The sequence below is a fragment of the Patagioenas fasciata genome, chromosome 1 (genome assembly GCF_037038585.1).
Source record: "Patagioenas fasciata isolate bPatFas1 chromosome 1, bPatFas1.hap1, whole genome shotgun sequence".
Taxonomy (NCBI): domain Eukaryota; kingdom Metazoa; phylum Chordata; class Aves; order Columbiformes; family Columbidae; genus Patagioenas; species Patagioenas fasciata.
In genome coordinates, this window is record NC_092520.1 from 143,946,727 (window position 1) to 143,964,834 (window position 18,108).

General features: G+C 40.4%; 1 protein-coding gene across 2 annotated transcripts in view; it reads right to left on the bottom strand.

Annotated features, from left to right (window-relative positions):
* Window positions 1–1,790: 1,790 nt before the first annotated feature.
* The window catches only part of LOC136104403 (protein mono-ADP-ribosyltransferase PARP12-like), a 28,444-nt gene continuing 12,126 nt past the window's right edge, over window positions 1,791–18,108 (bottom strand). Inside the window, exons 5-12 of one of the 2 annotated variants that reach the window (XM_065843349.2) lie at window positions 17,325–17,448; window positions 15,443–15,608; window positions 13,111–13,231; window positions 12,475–12,571; window positions 11,655–11,733; window positions 5,950–6,080; window positions 4,390–4,541; window positions 1,791–3,769 (exon numbers count right to left, since the gene is read on the bottom strand). In XM_065843349.2, the coding sequence (XP_065699421.1) occupies window positions 3,486–3,769; window positions 4,390–4,541; window positions 5,950–6,080; window positions 11,655–11,733; window positions 12,475–12,571; window positions 13,111–13,231; window positions 15,443–15,608; window positions 17,325–17,448 (1,154 nt within the window). In that variant the 3' untranslated portion in view covers window positions 1,791–3,485. The other variant, XM_071816814.1, reaches the window with a different exon arrangement.

Sequence of the window (18,108 nt, forward strand, 5' to 3'; positions counted from 1 at the left end):
TAAAGGCCTACATATAGATCTTTGCGGATACAAAATAGAGGCTTCAGTCAGCTGCAGGACCCTCAGCAAACAGTAACTTCTTTGCACTGCTACTGACCAAGACCTTTTGAGAAGATATTGTGCCTACGTGTGTGCAGCCACCACGTAGTCTCACAGGCTGCGACATCACTTGGCCTTGGTGAACAGCCTTGATCCAAGGCTTTTTGCTGGAAAATGGTATTGCATTTTTCCTCCAGACTCCCACTTGCAGCTGCCTTGAGATCTAAGAACCCAAACAGCAGCTGTGCCAGAGGGCTGTACAGTCACAGCCTGTGCTGCTTCAGAGCTGACACCAGCATAGCATCTAGTTTTGCAGAGACTTGAAGCAAAACAAAGTTCCAGAGCCTTGCAGGGGCTGGGAAACTATGTGCTTGCATCATTCAATTTCACAGATGCCTCACAACACTCACCATCTTAATACCTGAAGGGGTTTGGGTGGGGTGGAGGGAGGAGACACAACTGACAGAGCTGCCAGGGTTGCATCTGGTCTGTGCTTCACTGTAAGCAAACTTTCTGGTTGGCACCCAGCTCACAGGGGTAGGCTGGGAAAAATTATATTCAGAGGTAAAATGCAAACTTGCCTTTTTTTAATAAAAAAATTACAGTGGTGCTGCTCATAACACATTCTATGGTGCTATTCTCTAAATTCTTCCTATGTCTTGAAACATGAGAAGTAGTTATTCCCTCAGTGTAAAGACATGAAGGAAACAAAGGCTTCCAGAAGGCATGAGCAGCAGTATCTGTGCTCAAGAATATAATGCTGTGCCTAAAAGAAGTTGAAGTTACTGGATTAAACACAGAACATGCCCTTAGCAAATGCATTTTTAGCCTTTCTGAACAAGCATCTACTGTACTCCCAGAAAGCCATTAATCAAATTATGAGGCAGTGAATGAGGCAAATAAGCCAGGGTGGTCCATCACCTCCATTTGACCAATCCAGAAATCCAAGAAAAGAATCTGCAGTGACCAAGCGCTATTATCACACATAGGGTATTTCAGACAAAAATAGGGCCCACTAGTGGCAGTCTCAATAGGTATTGCTAGGATTGAAAAAAAAAAAAAAAGGCAATAATAATTCTACTCAGACACCAGGAATGAAATAAAATTACTTGAAAAATTCTGTCGGTTATCATGAAAACAGTTTGGTTTGGTCTTACCTTCAGGCTGGCTTGTTGCAGCAGCCACTGGAACCACAGTGGGTCCCCTTCCAACTCAGGACATTCTATGATTCTCTGAGGAGGGAGAACCATTTTTGCTTTATGCTCCATCCTCCTGCACTCAGGGTATGTTTTTTCCTCATCCAAAAAGATTCTTTCAAAGTTGCTCATCTAGGTATTCTTTTTTTTTTTAAACACATACTTAGAATAGGCCAATACCTGACTACTACATATTGAAAACAGTAGTTTCGCTATTACTTCGCCTTATTCTTTCCCCCTTTTTTAGGACTTCAACAACTGCTCGGGGCAGCTGTTTAATTCCATGGAAACCAACCAAACTACCACAGTACTTAAGGGTATCTGAGGAAGTTCATTTATAGAAATATTCCCCATGGATCAGACTGTAGTTTATCCTTTGCACTTAGCTAAGCATCAACACTAAAATGCAAAACTACATCTGCGCAGTTCCCTGGTTTAGAAACACTGGGGAAAGGAAGACAGTGAGCACATGGATGAAATGGCTTGTTCAGCAAGTCTTTTTACTAGTGCCATAAGTTTACGTATGAAGACAAACTACACACTAACAAGCAAAAATGAGTGGAAACCCAGTTTATTTGCAACCATGGCAAAACTCAATGATTCAGGAACTCTACAGGCAAACGAAAGTGAGAGAGATCTGAAAAAGTGGTCAAGTCTTCCCCTTTAAGGCATTAGTGATGTACATTTTCATTTAGTTCTAAGGCAGTAATTTAAAAGTTTTACTTGGTTTATATATTTCCCCTTCCTCTTGGTAACTTGCAAACTTTGAGTAATACACGTGGTTGACAGATTTGTATCGGAGATGGAAACAACCGGTCTGCTGTTTGTATTACTATAAATCTTATCCGAAAGCAAAAATTACTGCTCCTTAGACCTCAGCAACAGTTTCCCTCTTAACAGGAGACTGCCTAAATAAGATATCTCTGTACAGAAGGTCTTCCGCTCGACTAACTAACAAACTCGGTATTAAAATTCACTAAAAACTCATGGAGTTGCTATATTTTCTTTTTGGGACAATAAAAAGCATGTAATTTAATAAAATGGGATTAACCACCATTAGTAGAGTTGTCCATCACTGACAAAGACAAAGCAAGCGTATCGAAAAGCAGACCCAGGGCAGCAGTATCCAGGATCAGCCACAGCGACCTATAAACACAAAGAGGAACTACACTTGTCAGTGAGTTCTCAGAGAGTTGCCCAACGAAATGTGGGCAACAAAACACGTATACGAAACACCTTAGGACAGCAGTTCTACTACTGGCCTCGAAAGAACAAACTGGCCTTTTCCAGTCATGTCATATTTCTGCAAATACGAAAACTGACGTACACAAATGGGACAGAAAATATCAACGCTTCTGAAGATGTTTCTCCTGTCCTATAGCATTTGCAAAGCAAATGTTCACATTGCGAAAGCACGTGGCCGCGTTCACTTGAAAGCCTGGTTCATTGTGACACAGCCTTTATATACTTATGGCCATTAGTTGCAGGCAAACCATCAAATTTTACTACCTGCTTATTCATAAGCTGTGACTTCCACAGTTCCGCTTGAGCTCTATTTTTGCGTAGGTCACAGAGCACATTACCACAGATCTGCAAAAATAATCTGATCCGACAATTTTCTGATCACAACGGCAGCTGCTGTCTTACAGCTGAAACTTCTCCACTTGAGAACTTATGACATGGATTTATAATAGGCTTTTTTTTTGTTTGTTTTTACCATTTTAAACTTGAAATTATTATCAGCATTAGCAAGCAGGACTTTGAAAACTAAACCATTCTTACGTACACTGATTAGTTTCAAATTGTAATAAACAAGAGGATCAAGAACAGCCATATTCTACACTGAAAAGATTATTTGACTACTAAAAAACTGAGAGTTTGCTTAAAACCTACTGTACTGCTAATTTTGCTCTTAACTGTTTGCAAAGATAAAACGTCTATACTCTGTTCCTAAGAAAATGCTTTTACAATTATTTGCCCACAGAAATCATAACATTCAATTTCCCGTCCCACGATTCTGATTTTTCTGCTATGGTTATCCAAGTGTCTATGCTTCATTTAAGAGAGGAAGAGGAGAAAACAAGGCAATTAGTCTGAACAAATGTAACATTTGTGTTTCCAGCCCTCCTCAATACAGAAATTATTTGGATTAACATTCCAAGGGATTGTTTTAAAAAGAAGGAAGTCATGAAGTATGACAAGACTCACAGTACAGAAAATAAGATGAATGATACAAACAGCTCTGATTCTCTAAGACACAACACAGTTTTTTTGTTCCTCCTTATACTCTATTAAATACTCTGGGTAAATCTGGTATTTTTCAAAGACAACGAAAATGGAGGGATTAAACTCATCGTCCACACAGCTGTCGTAAAACCGAAGCCCGTTGCTCGACTTTGCCGGGGGACGAACGTAGGTTGCGTTGCCTTTAACAAAATCTCCAACCAACACACGAGCCACGAACATGATGTTTGTTTTCAACCCAGGCAGACAGTACGCATGTGAGTAGGAAGCATCTCTAGCAAAGTAACTTCCTAGAAAATGATATGAAAACATGGTTATAAGGAATATATATAAAGTGACAGCAAAAACTGAGGATTGCCTTGTTTTTTTTAGGAGGTATTTGACCCAACTTTCAGGTCTCTTCTTTCTCAATTTACATAACACCATAGAAATTTTCACAAGGGAAAGGATTCCACCACAGAATTTCCGTTCAGAATTTGCTATTTTTTGAATAATTTAAAAGAAACTCCCAAAACATATAAGAACAAGGTATGTGTGTATGTTGAGAGGGACAGACAGGAAAACCTGAGGACCTTCCACAATCATACTGAGGGAACACACACCCTTCTTGCTCTCTGCCATGAAGACTAGAGGCCATTTCTCTGGCAAATTCAGATTATGACCTGGAGCCTTCAGAAGATCCCACCTACAGCAACAGAGGCTTTTTCAAATCCCTACTTTAATTCTCTTCAAACCTTGTGAAAAGGCTTCCCACCACGCCAAGCAAGTCCTTGTCCTCTCCAGAGGGAAGATCATAATACCAATTCCTACCTCTTTTTTCACTCTCTAAAATTGAAGACTTCAAAACTTCGACTGCTCTAGTATCACAGGAGTCTTACGTAGACATCAAACAGAGTTGCTTCCTACGTACCCTTTCCATAGTTAGTTCCATTGGTTCCACAAATTCTCCAGTCAAAGTTGTGAAAGCAGATGGCATCCATATGGGAGCTCTTGGTTCCGTGGAAAAGGAGCTTCTCATCTACTTCCTTCCCTCCATTCTCCCTTTTCATCTGCTCCTTTTGCCTAACAGAAAAACGCAGATGAGGAGAGTATGAGCCATGGGAAAAAAGGGAGAAAGAGGTTAAAAAATCAAAAAAAAGACTATAATGTACATGTAAATATCAGCTGCCTTGCGGGCTGAGCTCCTGCCCCACAGCGAGATCAGTGCAGCTGAGGACATGGAGCCAGGAGGAAAAAAACTGAGTCCTCTTTCACCACTGAAGAGCTTCCCGATTTAGGCCAGAGTCAGACTGAGCCATGACCAGTATCAAAAAGAAGGCTCAGCCAGTATTTTCCATCCGTATTTCACAGCATCTGGACATCCCACAGGTTTTCAGAAGCTGTTGAAGCTAACAGGACAGTAATATTCTTCAGAGGTGATCAGCTGCAAAGTAAACAGAGCCAGGGAGAGGGGAGAATTCTTCCCACTTGTAGACTGTATAAATGAAAAGTTAAGAGCAATGGACAGAAATGTTTTCATTGAGAGCCTGGCAATGTTAAACTGCCTGGTTTGCTTAGTTATCTCATTGGACGAGGATAAAAAGCAAAAGTTTGAACTATTACGTGTTTTGAAGTGTCTTAAGTTTTGCTTGAGGAAAAGGTTTTAGCTGGTAACTTCCTGGATTCAGTCACTTTGCAGTACTTATTTGAGCAGTATTTTTCTTCTCCATTGCCATTTCATACAGTCCTTGAATGCTTCTTTTAAGTACCTGTGCTTTTGTCTTAAACTAGACAACCACTCTATGTAACAGTTTAATTTGCTACCAAAACAACTCGAATGTGGTCATTTATTGTCACTAGCACCAGCTCAAATCTGTTGGTTTCTAGCTTGGCATAAGGACCTGCCATTCAGTATTGCCGATGCAGATGTTGAAAATCAGAAAGGAGCTCTGGAACTCAAGAGATCATTACGTTAAAGCAGAAGGATTCTTTCTCAGTGAAGACTGACTTCATTCAGCCAAAGTAATCAAACTCTTGAAAAAGCCTTAAATAAATCTGACGGGGAAAAGACAGAGCCAAGCACCCTTTACCTTCTTCTTTTTTAGCAAGTATTTCCTAGACTTTCATGGATAAAGATTTGTAACAGACAGGACGCGTGTGCAGCAGGCAGGTACTGATCAATCCCTGAGACAACACGCAATTCCATATCACTGTGGGTATCATCATCCCAATTTTGTGTCATTCATGTCCTCCTTTCCCTACTCCTCCCTGCATCTTCCAAGAAGCCACAAGAAGGAAACCTCCCCTGGAGAGCACGGCTTTCTCTGGAAGGCCCTAGACACTTAATTTCACTCCTGAAACTGCCTCTAAGAAGGAAATACCAGCCAGGTGAAAGCAGAGATTTCACGTCTTTTCTTTCCCAGGAAACAGACAGAGGACAGCAGCTCTTGGAGACTCCCTTCCTGTAAGGATGAGGAAACAAATAACTAACCACTGAAACACCTTCCAGAGGGATGGATTCTGAATCCTCTGTATTTTGATGACACTGTAGCTTCCCATGGTCTGCTGAAACATATGCTTTATTTTGTGGTATTCAGAGGTCGTTTTGCTGATCTCCACTGCCTATAAAACATAAACCAAAGCAAAAGAAGACATGAGGCTTCGCTCGTAACATGCAGAAGCCCAATTACAACAGATACACTTTCAGAATGCTCCCCAAACTATACTTGTGAAGGTTATTTTAATGCTTTAGATTGTGAGTATGTCAATAATTAGGACAAACAATATGTAAATCAGTGTGTCCCTCCTGCTTCACAAGGGCATCTCACCTCTCTTCAGGAAGGATGCTGACAGCAAAAAGATCAATTAAACATCTATCATCTCCAAGTAAGAGCGGACACTTTAAATCTCAATGAAAAAGACATTTTAAAAAAACAAAACAAAACTCCACTGATAATTCCATTTTTACATATAAAGCTGATTAAGAACAAAAGATGTTAGATAACAGCACCATTTGTAACCAGGCATTTCAGGGAGCTTCAGCTATTGAAACAAGCATCATAGCTCCCTAACTTTTCAAAGTTAAAACTTGGAAAGCTGCATTTAAATATATACTTAAGGAAAAAAGCTACCTTTCTAAACATAAGAGAACAATTAAGATTCTAATAGGAATGTTAACATTAAGTACCTGCTTAAGCAAATACAACTCCTTCTTTGCTAAAGGAAATGAAGTCTATTTATCCACACTTTCCATGTTTAAAAAGCCATTGAGAAATGCACATTTTTCCCAATGAAAAGCTAATGTAAACAATAATCAAAACATGATTTGAGCTCTTCTGCTTGCTTATGTCCTGCATAAATTTTCAATTTTTTCTCCAAAGTAATCTGTGTTTTTACTCTTCTCAAATAAACACTTATCCTCCATAAATTTGACTGAAAATGCATAATGCTGGCAGACTGATGTCACTTGGTAACACTTTCCACTTTACTGCTGCCTAAGCCCAGTGGGGACTCAAGATGACCTACAGCGAAATGCACAACATCCCACGTATCAAAGTTGTGTTTTAAGCAGGAAAGCTGCAGTCAACCTAGGAGGTAACAGGAAATCAACCTGTCAGGCAAAAGCTCCATGTTTTAGAAGGCTTAAATAGGACTTATATTTCACAGCTGCACATAAATAGAGTTTTTCTGGACGCCATGTCCAGCTTGTGCATTAAATACTTACTGACAAAGAGGTCTATCATAGGAAAGTCTTCTAAGGATTAAGAATAAAGCCAGCTGCACAAGGAATAATTATTTTTTGAATTTATTAAAAAGCTTTTACAAGGTTAAATGAAATTTTCCATGTCTTAATCCAAGAGTATTTTCCAAAGTTGCTTTACAACACAACACGTAAAACAATTTTGATGGGCAAGTATTTATTATCTGCATGGTCTGCAACACCACATCTCAAGTCGCTCACTATTACCTACAAGATGAAAATTATGTCGCTATAGTTCAGGACTACATCTTTTATTTATAAATAAATAATTCTATTTAGACTACAAATATGCTTTTGCGATTGTTAAGGAAATTTCTTTTCTTTAGGTTTCCCATAGCAGAGACTCAGGCATGGATTCCAGGAATTCTTCTTAAGTAAATGATTCACAAGTTACAGCACAGAGCAGCTCAAGCTGGTGTCTCCTGAAAAAGGAACCTCAGCAGGAAAAGCCTTAACAATTATACCCCCATGATCCAAGGCCCAACGCCCCGTTGTAAAATCAGAGTCTGGGGTCTCCCATTCTTCATTGGATCTTTTCATTTTCGTCAGGCAGGCTGTCAAAGTCCTGACCTTCAGCTGTTATTTTGCACCCACAGCTGGAGAAAAATAACTTCTTGGCGAACCAAAACATTCTTCTGTTTTGTCTTCTGTTGGAGGCCCTTCCGTCCCTTTCATTATCTCCAGGGATGCAAATCCCCTTCTAGCTTGAAGACTCTGAGGCCTTTCTTAATTAATGAAGTAAAGAGTTTGAAGGTTCGCAGCTGCAGAATTTAAGCTAAGTAAACTTATTTAGGCTAATCAAATTCTTTATAAGCCATTTCTAACCAAGTTCTCTAAGCAGCAGTATAATTCGATAAGCTGAGGCAATCTGTCCCCTAGCAGCTAGGTTGCATCTTTTACTGAGGAACCGTAACCTTGCTGGGTAAAACACAGGGTCAGTCGCATGGTCCAAGGCCTAATCCTGTAAGAAAGGTACTTCAATTATTTTATCATTTGATGGCCTCCAAGCAACAAAGCCAGTTTTTCTGCATGAAAACTTGGTGGGATTCGCCTTATTTCCCTCCAAGGATGCCTCCCTTGCTAGTAAAGGGTAATACCACATTGCTACTGCAGGTTGGTACTTCATAACAACACAACTTCTTCAGCTATTTTCATCATCTTCAGACCTAAAAAGGAAAATCCTAGAAAGCATAAACGTTTACTAAATAATAATAAATAATAATAAAATAAATAAATAAACCCACTATCAAGGAGTGGCGTTTCTGAGACAGAGAAAGAATCGCTGCCCTGACTATAATTTCCCTTGGCATATGGACTGTACAAGAACAGTAACTCTGTGGTATCAAACTGTCATCTCTGGTTAACTTATGTTTTGGAAGCAGCAGGGTTTGTAATAGCAACAGTGACCCAACTAGAACTGATGTCTATGAAGTACACAGGACAGACTCCTCGCATTGCATCAGCTCCCACTTCCTGCTACGGCACAGCAACCTTTGGCACGCATGTCAGGATTCAGCAACATACAGCCTCACAAAGACTAATCCTCTGACATAAACCCACACGTTCACTGCACAGGTTTCTCAGCTATAAATTAAAGATTGCATTTAAAACCCACCATGAAGTTCCAAGACAATATTGATTTTTTTCTTTTTTTGCCTTTAAAAGGTTTACCAACTACTAATTCCATTTTATCTGTTAAACAAAGACAGAGGTAGTTCACACCAACTTTCAAACATGCATTTCATACTCTTCACTTTCTATATAACTATGATTCTAAGTGACTTACAGATTTAGTCACTGCAACACTCAAAAATTAAGGCAATGATGTCACCATAATAGAACTGCTCTTTTTAAGCAAAGGTGACTTTCTCCCTATCTCATATCAGTGTTCCTTTTTGACATGGATCACTTCCAGCGCAGCATATTTTGCCAGGATTATTTGTCACTGTCTGAAGAGAAGGGAATTCAGCACATCACAACTGTCAGATCCTGCGATAGTTACCCCCTGCACACAGAATCCCAGCCATTCCCAATATTACCTACTGTAAAAAAACCCAAGCTCAGGGTTCCACAGGAATATTGCATCTAAGCCAGGCTTTCATTTTTAGTGTAAACAGGTACTGTGGGCTTTTTCACTTTTTGGGTACAGAATTAACTTTTCCTTCCCTAAGACAGGTGCTCAGTTTACAAGTTAGGAGATGGTTTTCTGAGGTGCCAACTCGGCAAGTGCACTGAGCTCTGGGAAACAAGTTGATCCTCCTGTTTCACGCATCCCCACGAGTACAGCTAGCGATACCACAGATCTCTCCACAACCCCTTCCAAAGCCTCTCACACTCACTTCAGTGTCTCCAGAAACATCCCAACAAATAGACTCAGCTAAAATTCAGACCGACATTTGCAAAGTAAGTAAGGGAAGCAGTTAAGTAAACACAACTCAGAGACCTAAAAGGAACTGAGCTACATGTCTTCCTGGCATTCTTTTGAAAAATTCAAGTTAAGCTGCTGATAAGCCAAGGGAAGAGCTGCTTACCTACATCCTTTATTATTTTGACAAAAGCTCAAAATATCACAGGCTCAAATCTTGAAAAGGTCTGGCTGCCAGATTCCCACACAAAATTATTATTACTTCATTCAGCAGGTGCTGGACACCTGACAGTTTTACAATCTTGAAAAATCAGGGCGGGGGGGTTGTTAATTGTGAAAAACTACTGTTTGAAAGGAACTAACGTACAGAGCAGTTGACTTAAATTTTACCCACTGATTTTCATCAGAACTGTATTTAGATTAATTTTCTATATACGCCCATAGCCAGATACATGTATTACATTGAGGAACACATAATACAACGCAAGAGGTCAGTCAGGGTAAAATGAAACATTCAGCACAAAGCAGAATAACAGAAACCAGCCCACGGAAGCTGAGAGACATGATATTTCTGGTTCTCATGCCACTGCCAATGTAAGAACACAAGGGAAAATAAAATACAAAGACTGAGGCCAGCAATGGAGCTCTCTGTCAAACGGAAAGAGCCAGAAAGAATTCTGGCAATATTCCTTCTGTTCTCTCCCTGGCCATCAAAGTATCTGTGCCTATACAACATGCTCAGCATCATAAAAGATTTTGTGACACAGTCAACACGGAAAACCTCTTATGCTCTGTGTTTTATACCATTCCATACTCAGAGTCAAAACCGCTACAAAAAAAAGGACAAGTGTAACACTGAAAAGTCTTTTTTTCTCTAGCACACTGTAGTACTTCCACTATCTGTGCTGCTCTTCCTGAATGACAATTTCTTAATACCATTAGAACTAGTGATTTTAAAAATACCTGTACATTTTTGGTCTTGGTAGACATAAAAAGAACACAGAGTCTGGGCTGGCAGGGCTTTGTTTATTTTTATTTTGTTGAAGAGATCACAGCAAATGTTTTTAGATACTATTGGCTGTAACTCTTGATTTCTGCCATTCCTTCGGGCTGTGGTCTGCGCTCAGATCTCTGATGTATGTGACAGCACTGGGTGACTTGGAAGAGCACACAGAGGTTTCCTCTCCTAAGTCTCCAATCCAGACTTTATGTACCACCACCAAATATTGTACAGGGTATTTCAAAAGGGTGAACCAAATTTGAAACACTGCCTCAATATTAGATAGGTCTCATGGGACCCCAAGACTTGGTGCTACACTCTTGGCCCCCGAGATCCCCAGACATTACACCCTGCAAATTTTCTTGTGGGGGCGTGTCAAAGACCATGTTTTTGTGCCACCATTAGCGACTAATCTCGATGACCTCAAAACCAGAATCACGGCAGTGGTGACCTCAGTGGAAGAAGACACTTTGAGAGGCATTCGGGACAAATTCAACTATTGTCTTGATATTGTCTGTACAGCATGTGGAGGGAACATAGAGCATTTCTAAAAGGTTACTTAAACTTGGTAACTCATTAAACTTTTGTTTGTAAATTTTTGTGTAATTGTAACATGTTGCCATCGTGAAACATAGTGCTTTGAAATTGGGTCCGTCTTTTTGAAACACCCTGTATTATTATTGGATGGCTTTTTACTGGCTTACACAGAAAAGGTTTGGTCTCAGCCCAGCTTCTAGTGAAGAAATACACACTTCATAGAAGCCCCTCACTTAACTGGTCCACCAAGTCACCAAGGTAAGCCATTAGTACATTTTTAATGGTGAATCTTTTTATCTTGAATTTGTTGAGTTTTGGTTTTGCATGTATATAGATGCCTAAAATGCAGATGAAGTTCATGGGATTTGGTACCTCTTTCAGGAACTCTTGGGAGATCACCTAGATATTTAGCAAACCCATGCAAGAAATCACTCCTGCCCTTTCAGCAACAACCCACTTACAATTGCCTCAGTTAAGCAGCATCCTCCTTTGAATTGTGCCTTTCCATCAGAATTACAAGAGGAAAAAAAATACCTTGTATCCCACGTCAGGCAGTGCAGATGGATCCCAGTGGCTAGGATAGGTTTGATTTTGAATAGAAGAATCCCTCGGGCTGTTTGCAGACAGACAGAAAATAAGGTGTTAGTAATTCTAGTTCTGCTCTGAACATTCAAACTGGCAGCATCCCTTTTAGCCAATTCCTATATTTAAAAATAAACAAAATAAACCACAAAGAAACTGGGAAACTGCCTTATACCGTGAGCTGGGCTTTGCATGCTGACATTTGTAGCAAGGTGGGGGTCGGTCTCTTCACCTAAATAACGAGCAACAGGAAGAAAGGAAATGGCCTCAAGTTGCTCCAGGGGAGGTTTAGATTGGATATTAGGAAAAAATTCTTTACAGAAAGGGTTGTCAGGCATTGGAACAGGCTGCCCAGGGAAGTGGAGGAGTCACCATCTCAGGAGGTATTTAAAAGACACAAAGATTAGGTACTTAAGGACATGGTTTGATGACAGTGTGAGGTTAACAGTTGGACTTGATGATCTTGAGGGTCTCCTCCAACCAAAATGATTCTATGATTCAATTGTCACAGTCCTCTTTCAGTTGATTCTTTAAGAAACAACTGTCCATCACCAGTCCTGTAGATGCGGTACCTGGAGTGACATCTGTTTCAGAAACCAGGTGATGCACCAAGGCAGTAGTTTGTGATGCAGCTTCTGTTCAGTCGAATGGATATGTTTTCTTCCAGCAACAGCTGCGTTCCCTGCACAATTACTGCCAGCACTGGCAGCCATTTTGACTTATAATTACTTCTGAAATACGAAAAAACAACAACTTAAAGAGCATCATTTACCCTTTCTTTATCTTCTGCACATCTTCAGAAGACACAAACTTTGGTCGCCTGCAGACTCGCCTTTTAGTTTTAAAAGAGATGTTTGTCTGGATCATTTCTTGAGGAGAAAAGAGAAGGAAAAAATCATTATAAGTCTACTAGGTGGTATCGTTAATGAATGACAATCATTAATGAAAAGTGGCATATTCATTGTCAATTTTATCTGCTGAGGAATAGTTGCACAAAGCCTATGTAAGCTGCTTGTTCTTCCCATAACACTGTTATTTAACCTGTGCCTATCTTGCTTGCTCCTTTAAGTCATGCATACTTTTTAAACGTTGCTTCAACAGCACGGCAAGATGCTTGATTTTTCATTTTTACCATCTGCAGGGTTAACTCACATAAGTTTTACCATGACTTTTTCTGAAGACTACATATATTTTTATTTCTGCTCCTGTGTGAATCTGGATAGTGTCAAGGAGCAAGGGGGAAGGTTACTTTTGTAAGGAATTTTTTCTGGGTCATTGCTACCTCACTTTTCCTTCCAATGAGTAAATCAGGTAATGTTAGTAAAAGAAATCATAGTTTCTAAAAGCTAAGATAGCTTCAAAGTTAAAAGCACTGCACAGTTTTAAGGTACAACCTTAAAATGAGTACCTTTAAAATTGAGCTCGTAATGATGCAAGCCAGCCTGGAAAGATATGGTGGCATTTGGATCAGCTAGATACAAATTCTCTATAATAGCAGAAGATGGTGAGTTCACGCTACTCCCTTCTCCCTTTGTGGAAGGAAAGAAAAAAAAAGAGAGAAGATTAATAAGTAAACACAGTCAGGACTAAACCCTGGATAACTAGTCTGGGTAGAGGGAAAGAAGAGGCAAAGAGTAAGATGAAGAGGAAGCTACCCAGAACTATCATGGCCCAAAGTGTGATTGACAAACATTCATGACATACAAACAAATACATAATTAGTAATAACAGACGCATGCATCCTATTTAAATTTCTGCAACAAGTTGTAGTGGGTTTAGTTGGGATAGAGTTCAATTTCTTCTTAGTAGGTGGTGTGGGGCTATGCTTTGGATTTGTGCTGAGAACAGTGTTGGTAGCACAGGGATGTTTTCGTTACTGCTGAGCGGTGCTTACACAGCATCAAGGCCTTTTCTGCTCCTCACTCCACCCCACCAGCGGGTGAGCTGGAGGTACATGAGAAGTTGGGAGGGGACAGAGCTGGGACAGCTGACCCCAACTACCAAAGGGATATTCCATCCCATATGACATCATGCTCAGCATATAAAACTGGGGGAAGAAAGAACCTGGGGGACATTCAGAGCGATGGCCTTTGTTTTCCTAAGTAACTGTTGGAGCTCAGCTTTCCTGGAGGTGGCTGAACATTCACTTGCCCATGGGAAGTAGTGAATTAATTCCTTGCTTTGCCTTTCTTGTGAGTGCAGCTTTTGCTTTACCTATTAAACTGTCTTTATGTCAACGCACAAGTTTTTTCACTTTTACCCTTCTGATTCTCTCCCCCAACCCACTGTGGGGACTGAGCGAGCAGCTGTGAGAGGCTGTTGCCAGCTGGGTGTGATGGATGCACTTGACTCCTTGACCAACCTAGGTGGTAGTTTGGTTCAGGTTCCAAAGGAAGTAAAGGTCTAGGCCATGACCAGGCCATGAACTTCTCTACTTTCCACCTGCTCTCTGAAAACTCACACAGGAACAGGTTGACATGGTGAGCACCAACGCATATGAGCTTTGAAACTGGAAAACTGATCATGCGATTAACACATGAATAGCTGGTGGTTCTTCCAAGACTGCTTTGTCAAGAAACAAAGTTAGTTGTTGGTACAAGGAGTCTCATGCTTACCTTTTCCAGTGGATGTAATTTGACTACCAGCCAATCACTTTACTCCATAAATCTGACAGCCTGATTGACCTTTTATGAGCTCTCCCTGCTAAGCAATGGGCTGCACAGTGATAATCTCCCCTTGAACCAGGACTCCTCTCAATTGTCACTGTGCAATAAGTAGTAGAGTGAACCTTACAATCGAACTTGGTTAAGTCTCACTTTTGCAACACTCTGCTTCAATAAAACTGCTTTGGTGGTGGGTCTTTAAATGGTCTAAAATCTCCCCTGTGACAAACTGACATAATCGGCAGATGCTAAATCTGCTCTGTGACACGAGGGTTAACAAGTATAATTCTCTAATGTACAAAACAATGTGAAATATGAGGATATGCTGATGGAGGCACTTTGCATTTCAGCTGTCTGAAATCAAGGCCCACAATTGTCCAAAGCCACTCTATCCATCATCTTTCCCTGCGTACTTTTCCACGTCACCTTGGTGTTCTGCTGTTTGTGCAGCTATACTGTAAACCAGGTGGGGAAAGTTAATCTGTTTTGGGGCAAGGAGAAATTCCTTATTTATTTGTTTTCCTGCATTTTTCAGATAGATCACTCTCTCAGAGCATTTGGCCACCCAAGGAAAAAGGTAACATTTGATCTAAGAGAGTATAGCAATCCTTGCATGTCCAAGGAAGCAGGATGTTTAGGAGAAAGGCAAGACTGCTTCCTGAATAATTCAAAAAGCACTATATCGCAAGGACAGCGTATACATGTTAAATCTGTAGAAGCCATATAAAGCTCCAAAAGGGAATCTGACTAGAGAAGCAAGCGTGTATCATCAAAACAGTCTGATCAACACCAGCTGAAAAAAAGGAATTTTGCTATCCCGCATTTGCCAACAAAGGTCTTTGTCAGGAAGCTAGTTATAACATATCATCCAGATACAAAGAAAGGCAATTGTTTGTACTGAACCTCACTGCTAGGAGATAAAGCAGGTTCCCTCCCCCTCAAGCCTGTCATCATTTTATCATGTAAAAGTCAAGCACAAGTATTTACTTAATTAACCTTGCTGAGTAAAGGGGAGTCAGAGGAAGAGGCTCCACACATTTCATTAGAAGTGATTTAAAGCACAGGATGTGGACTCACCTGTTGTCCGTATTCAATCCACTTGCCCTGGTCATTCTTCCAGTACCAAATCCACTGCGTGGTCAATACATATGTGGGTTTTACGACTGATGACACGGTAGAGAGGCGTCGCAGCTTAGAAGAACTGCAGGTCATTGTCTGGAAATCAATGTTCTTATCTAGTATGCTGTAAGGACAAATCCAGGTTTATTACAGTTAGCAGTATATATTTTATCCTCTAACCCCCAGTTTAAGCTGGGGCAATTTTCTTTAGTATAATGTGACTGCCTGAACGTAATTAGCCCTGAAATAGAGTATCTCCCACAGCATGTATGGCACCTCTGAAAACTGCTTCTAATCTTCAGAAGAGAACAATAACCTGTGAGACACTGAATGCCATCTCTGTTGCTAGCCAGATGTTGCACTGCCAGCTTTACAGACAGTCTGGGGCTACGTGCACAATGCGTCAAAAGGTATTTCTGCAAGAAACAAACATGTTTATAGTTTTTTCTCAGTACAAAAATGGAAGTTGGTAAGTACGTGATGGAGTTTGAGAGCAAACACCTACAGCGTATCAACTTTGTTCTTTTCCTGTGGCTACAGCGGATGCAATCACAGCTTTGAGTTCTGTAAATGGCATTCGTCACTGGAGCCGCCTGGGCTCTTGCTCCTGGGAGCCTTAAAAAATCAAGTCTCAGGCAGAAAGAGTTTGAAAGTAGCCTCCTCTTGGGAATCTTGCTTGTGATTTGCACCATCCAGCAGCCTGGTCAAACTGCAAATCAAAATCATCTACTGTCCAAAGAGGCATGGGCCAAAAGGACAGTACCATTTTACTGAGGCCAAACTTTGGGTCCCTCATGAAGCCAGGTGGCTTACAGTGGGGCTTTCAGAAAGAAGATAATGGGAAAATAATTCTCTTTAAAAAAAAAAGATGGGCTGTTTACACAAAGGGTATCTAATACAATTTCTCTAGGCACACTACAGATATTCTATTAGTGTTACAGATACTAGATGTATTAGGAAAGGAATAGCCATTGAGAAGGACCAGCTCTGAAACGCTGTTAAAAGACTCAATTTAATTATTATAAATAAATTATGATTAATTATCTGAAATACTAATATTCTAAGCATCAACTTCCACCCATTTTTTTACCCCGTATATGATTTTAAACTCAAGATATTGTTATGTTATTTCTGGAATATAAAAATGGGGTAATATTTCCATGCAATCACTTTTACTTTTCTTTTTAAAAAGAATAATTCTCATTTGTATATCCTCCCAGATTCTGATAAGCTCAGTAATCAGAAGTTAAGGAATTCAGATATCTTTAGGAATAAAACAAGAGTTTTTCCTCAGGGGGTCAACCAAAGTGTTGGAAGTATAAGAGAAATAAAGACAGAGGACATTAATCAACCTTTTTAGAATAGTTAACAAGACACGAATCTGAAAGGAGGAACGGGATGACACCATAAATTAGCTAGGCAAGAAAACACCAAGATAAGCAGGAAGAGAACATGGCCGCTGATAAACCCAAAGTTAGAGTCACTTGAACTGTGGGTGAACTATCCTAATTAACACAGTAAAAAACCTGGGCTTGGGTAGGGAAAGCTCCCTACCAACAAAAGCCCCTTCCCCACTGAATAGGAAGTAAAAAGAGAGAAAGCTGTAACTTTAAGTAGAGGGATAACTGTAGAAAGTACTGATAGTTACTGCATGAAAAGTTTACCGCGTGTTAATTAAGGTCTGCCAGCTTTGGGGAGTTACCACCCAGCACCCATCTCTGCACAGACATGGAATAAACAGTTATCTTGACTGTTTGTTATTTGGTTCCTTGCACACTGGGTGAAGTAACCCAGTGTTGGGCCAACAGTATGCTAAACAAGCAGTCCAGCATCACTTTACCAGCTGTTTTTTGGGTCACAATAGGCCTTTTCAACTTCCTCCATCGTGGAAACGTCATTCCAGTTGATCCCATTATATACCTGCCATCGATATGGCAGATGGTAATGAACCTGTCTGCATCTATCTGTAACGAGATCAGACATAGTCAAGAGCTCTGCAATCATAACAGAGAGAGCAAGACAAGGGGAAAAAAAAGGAAAAAAAAGGAACAAGCATTTTTTTACACTCTGGATTTATCTCCCGGGTTTCGGTATGAGCAATAAAGACAGAATGCTAAAAACAGAAATATGTTTCAACAACAGGGGTATCTGTTTCTCCAGTCTTATCTAGAAAAACAACATAAGCTCTCATCCTCCCAAATATATTTCAAAGAAACCACAACCTTCCCTTTGCTGAGACAGGACATCGGCAGGTGGGAGAACAGCGCTACAAGTAGGAAATATGTGTATGTTGCACCACCATGTTTCTCAGCTGTAAAAAGCTTAGTCTACACATTGCATAAGCACTTTGATATATTTGGTTCTCTTTCCCTTAGTCCCTTGGAGTTTATGGGGTGATTACCAAGGCCTGAATGTTTTTTTAGGCCGAGCCCAAGAAATGAAACAGCATCAAGAACTGCAATACTCCACAGAACGCTCCCCAACAGAGATCCCGTGCTCACCCCTGAACAGGTAGCTCACTGCCCTACTAACAGGGCTGCGAGGCACTGCCAGAATTGCTGCTTCGCTTCTTGGAAAATGGGAAGCAGCAACTTTTAACTGCCTCGCATGCAAGACCTGCAGCA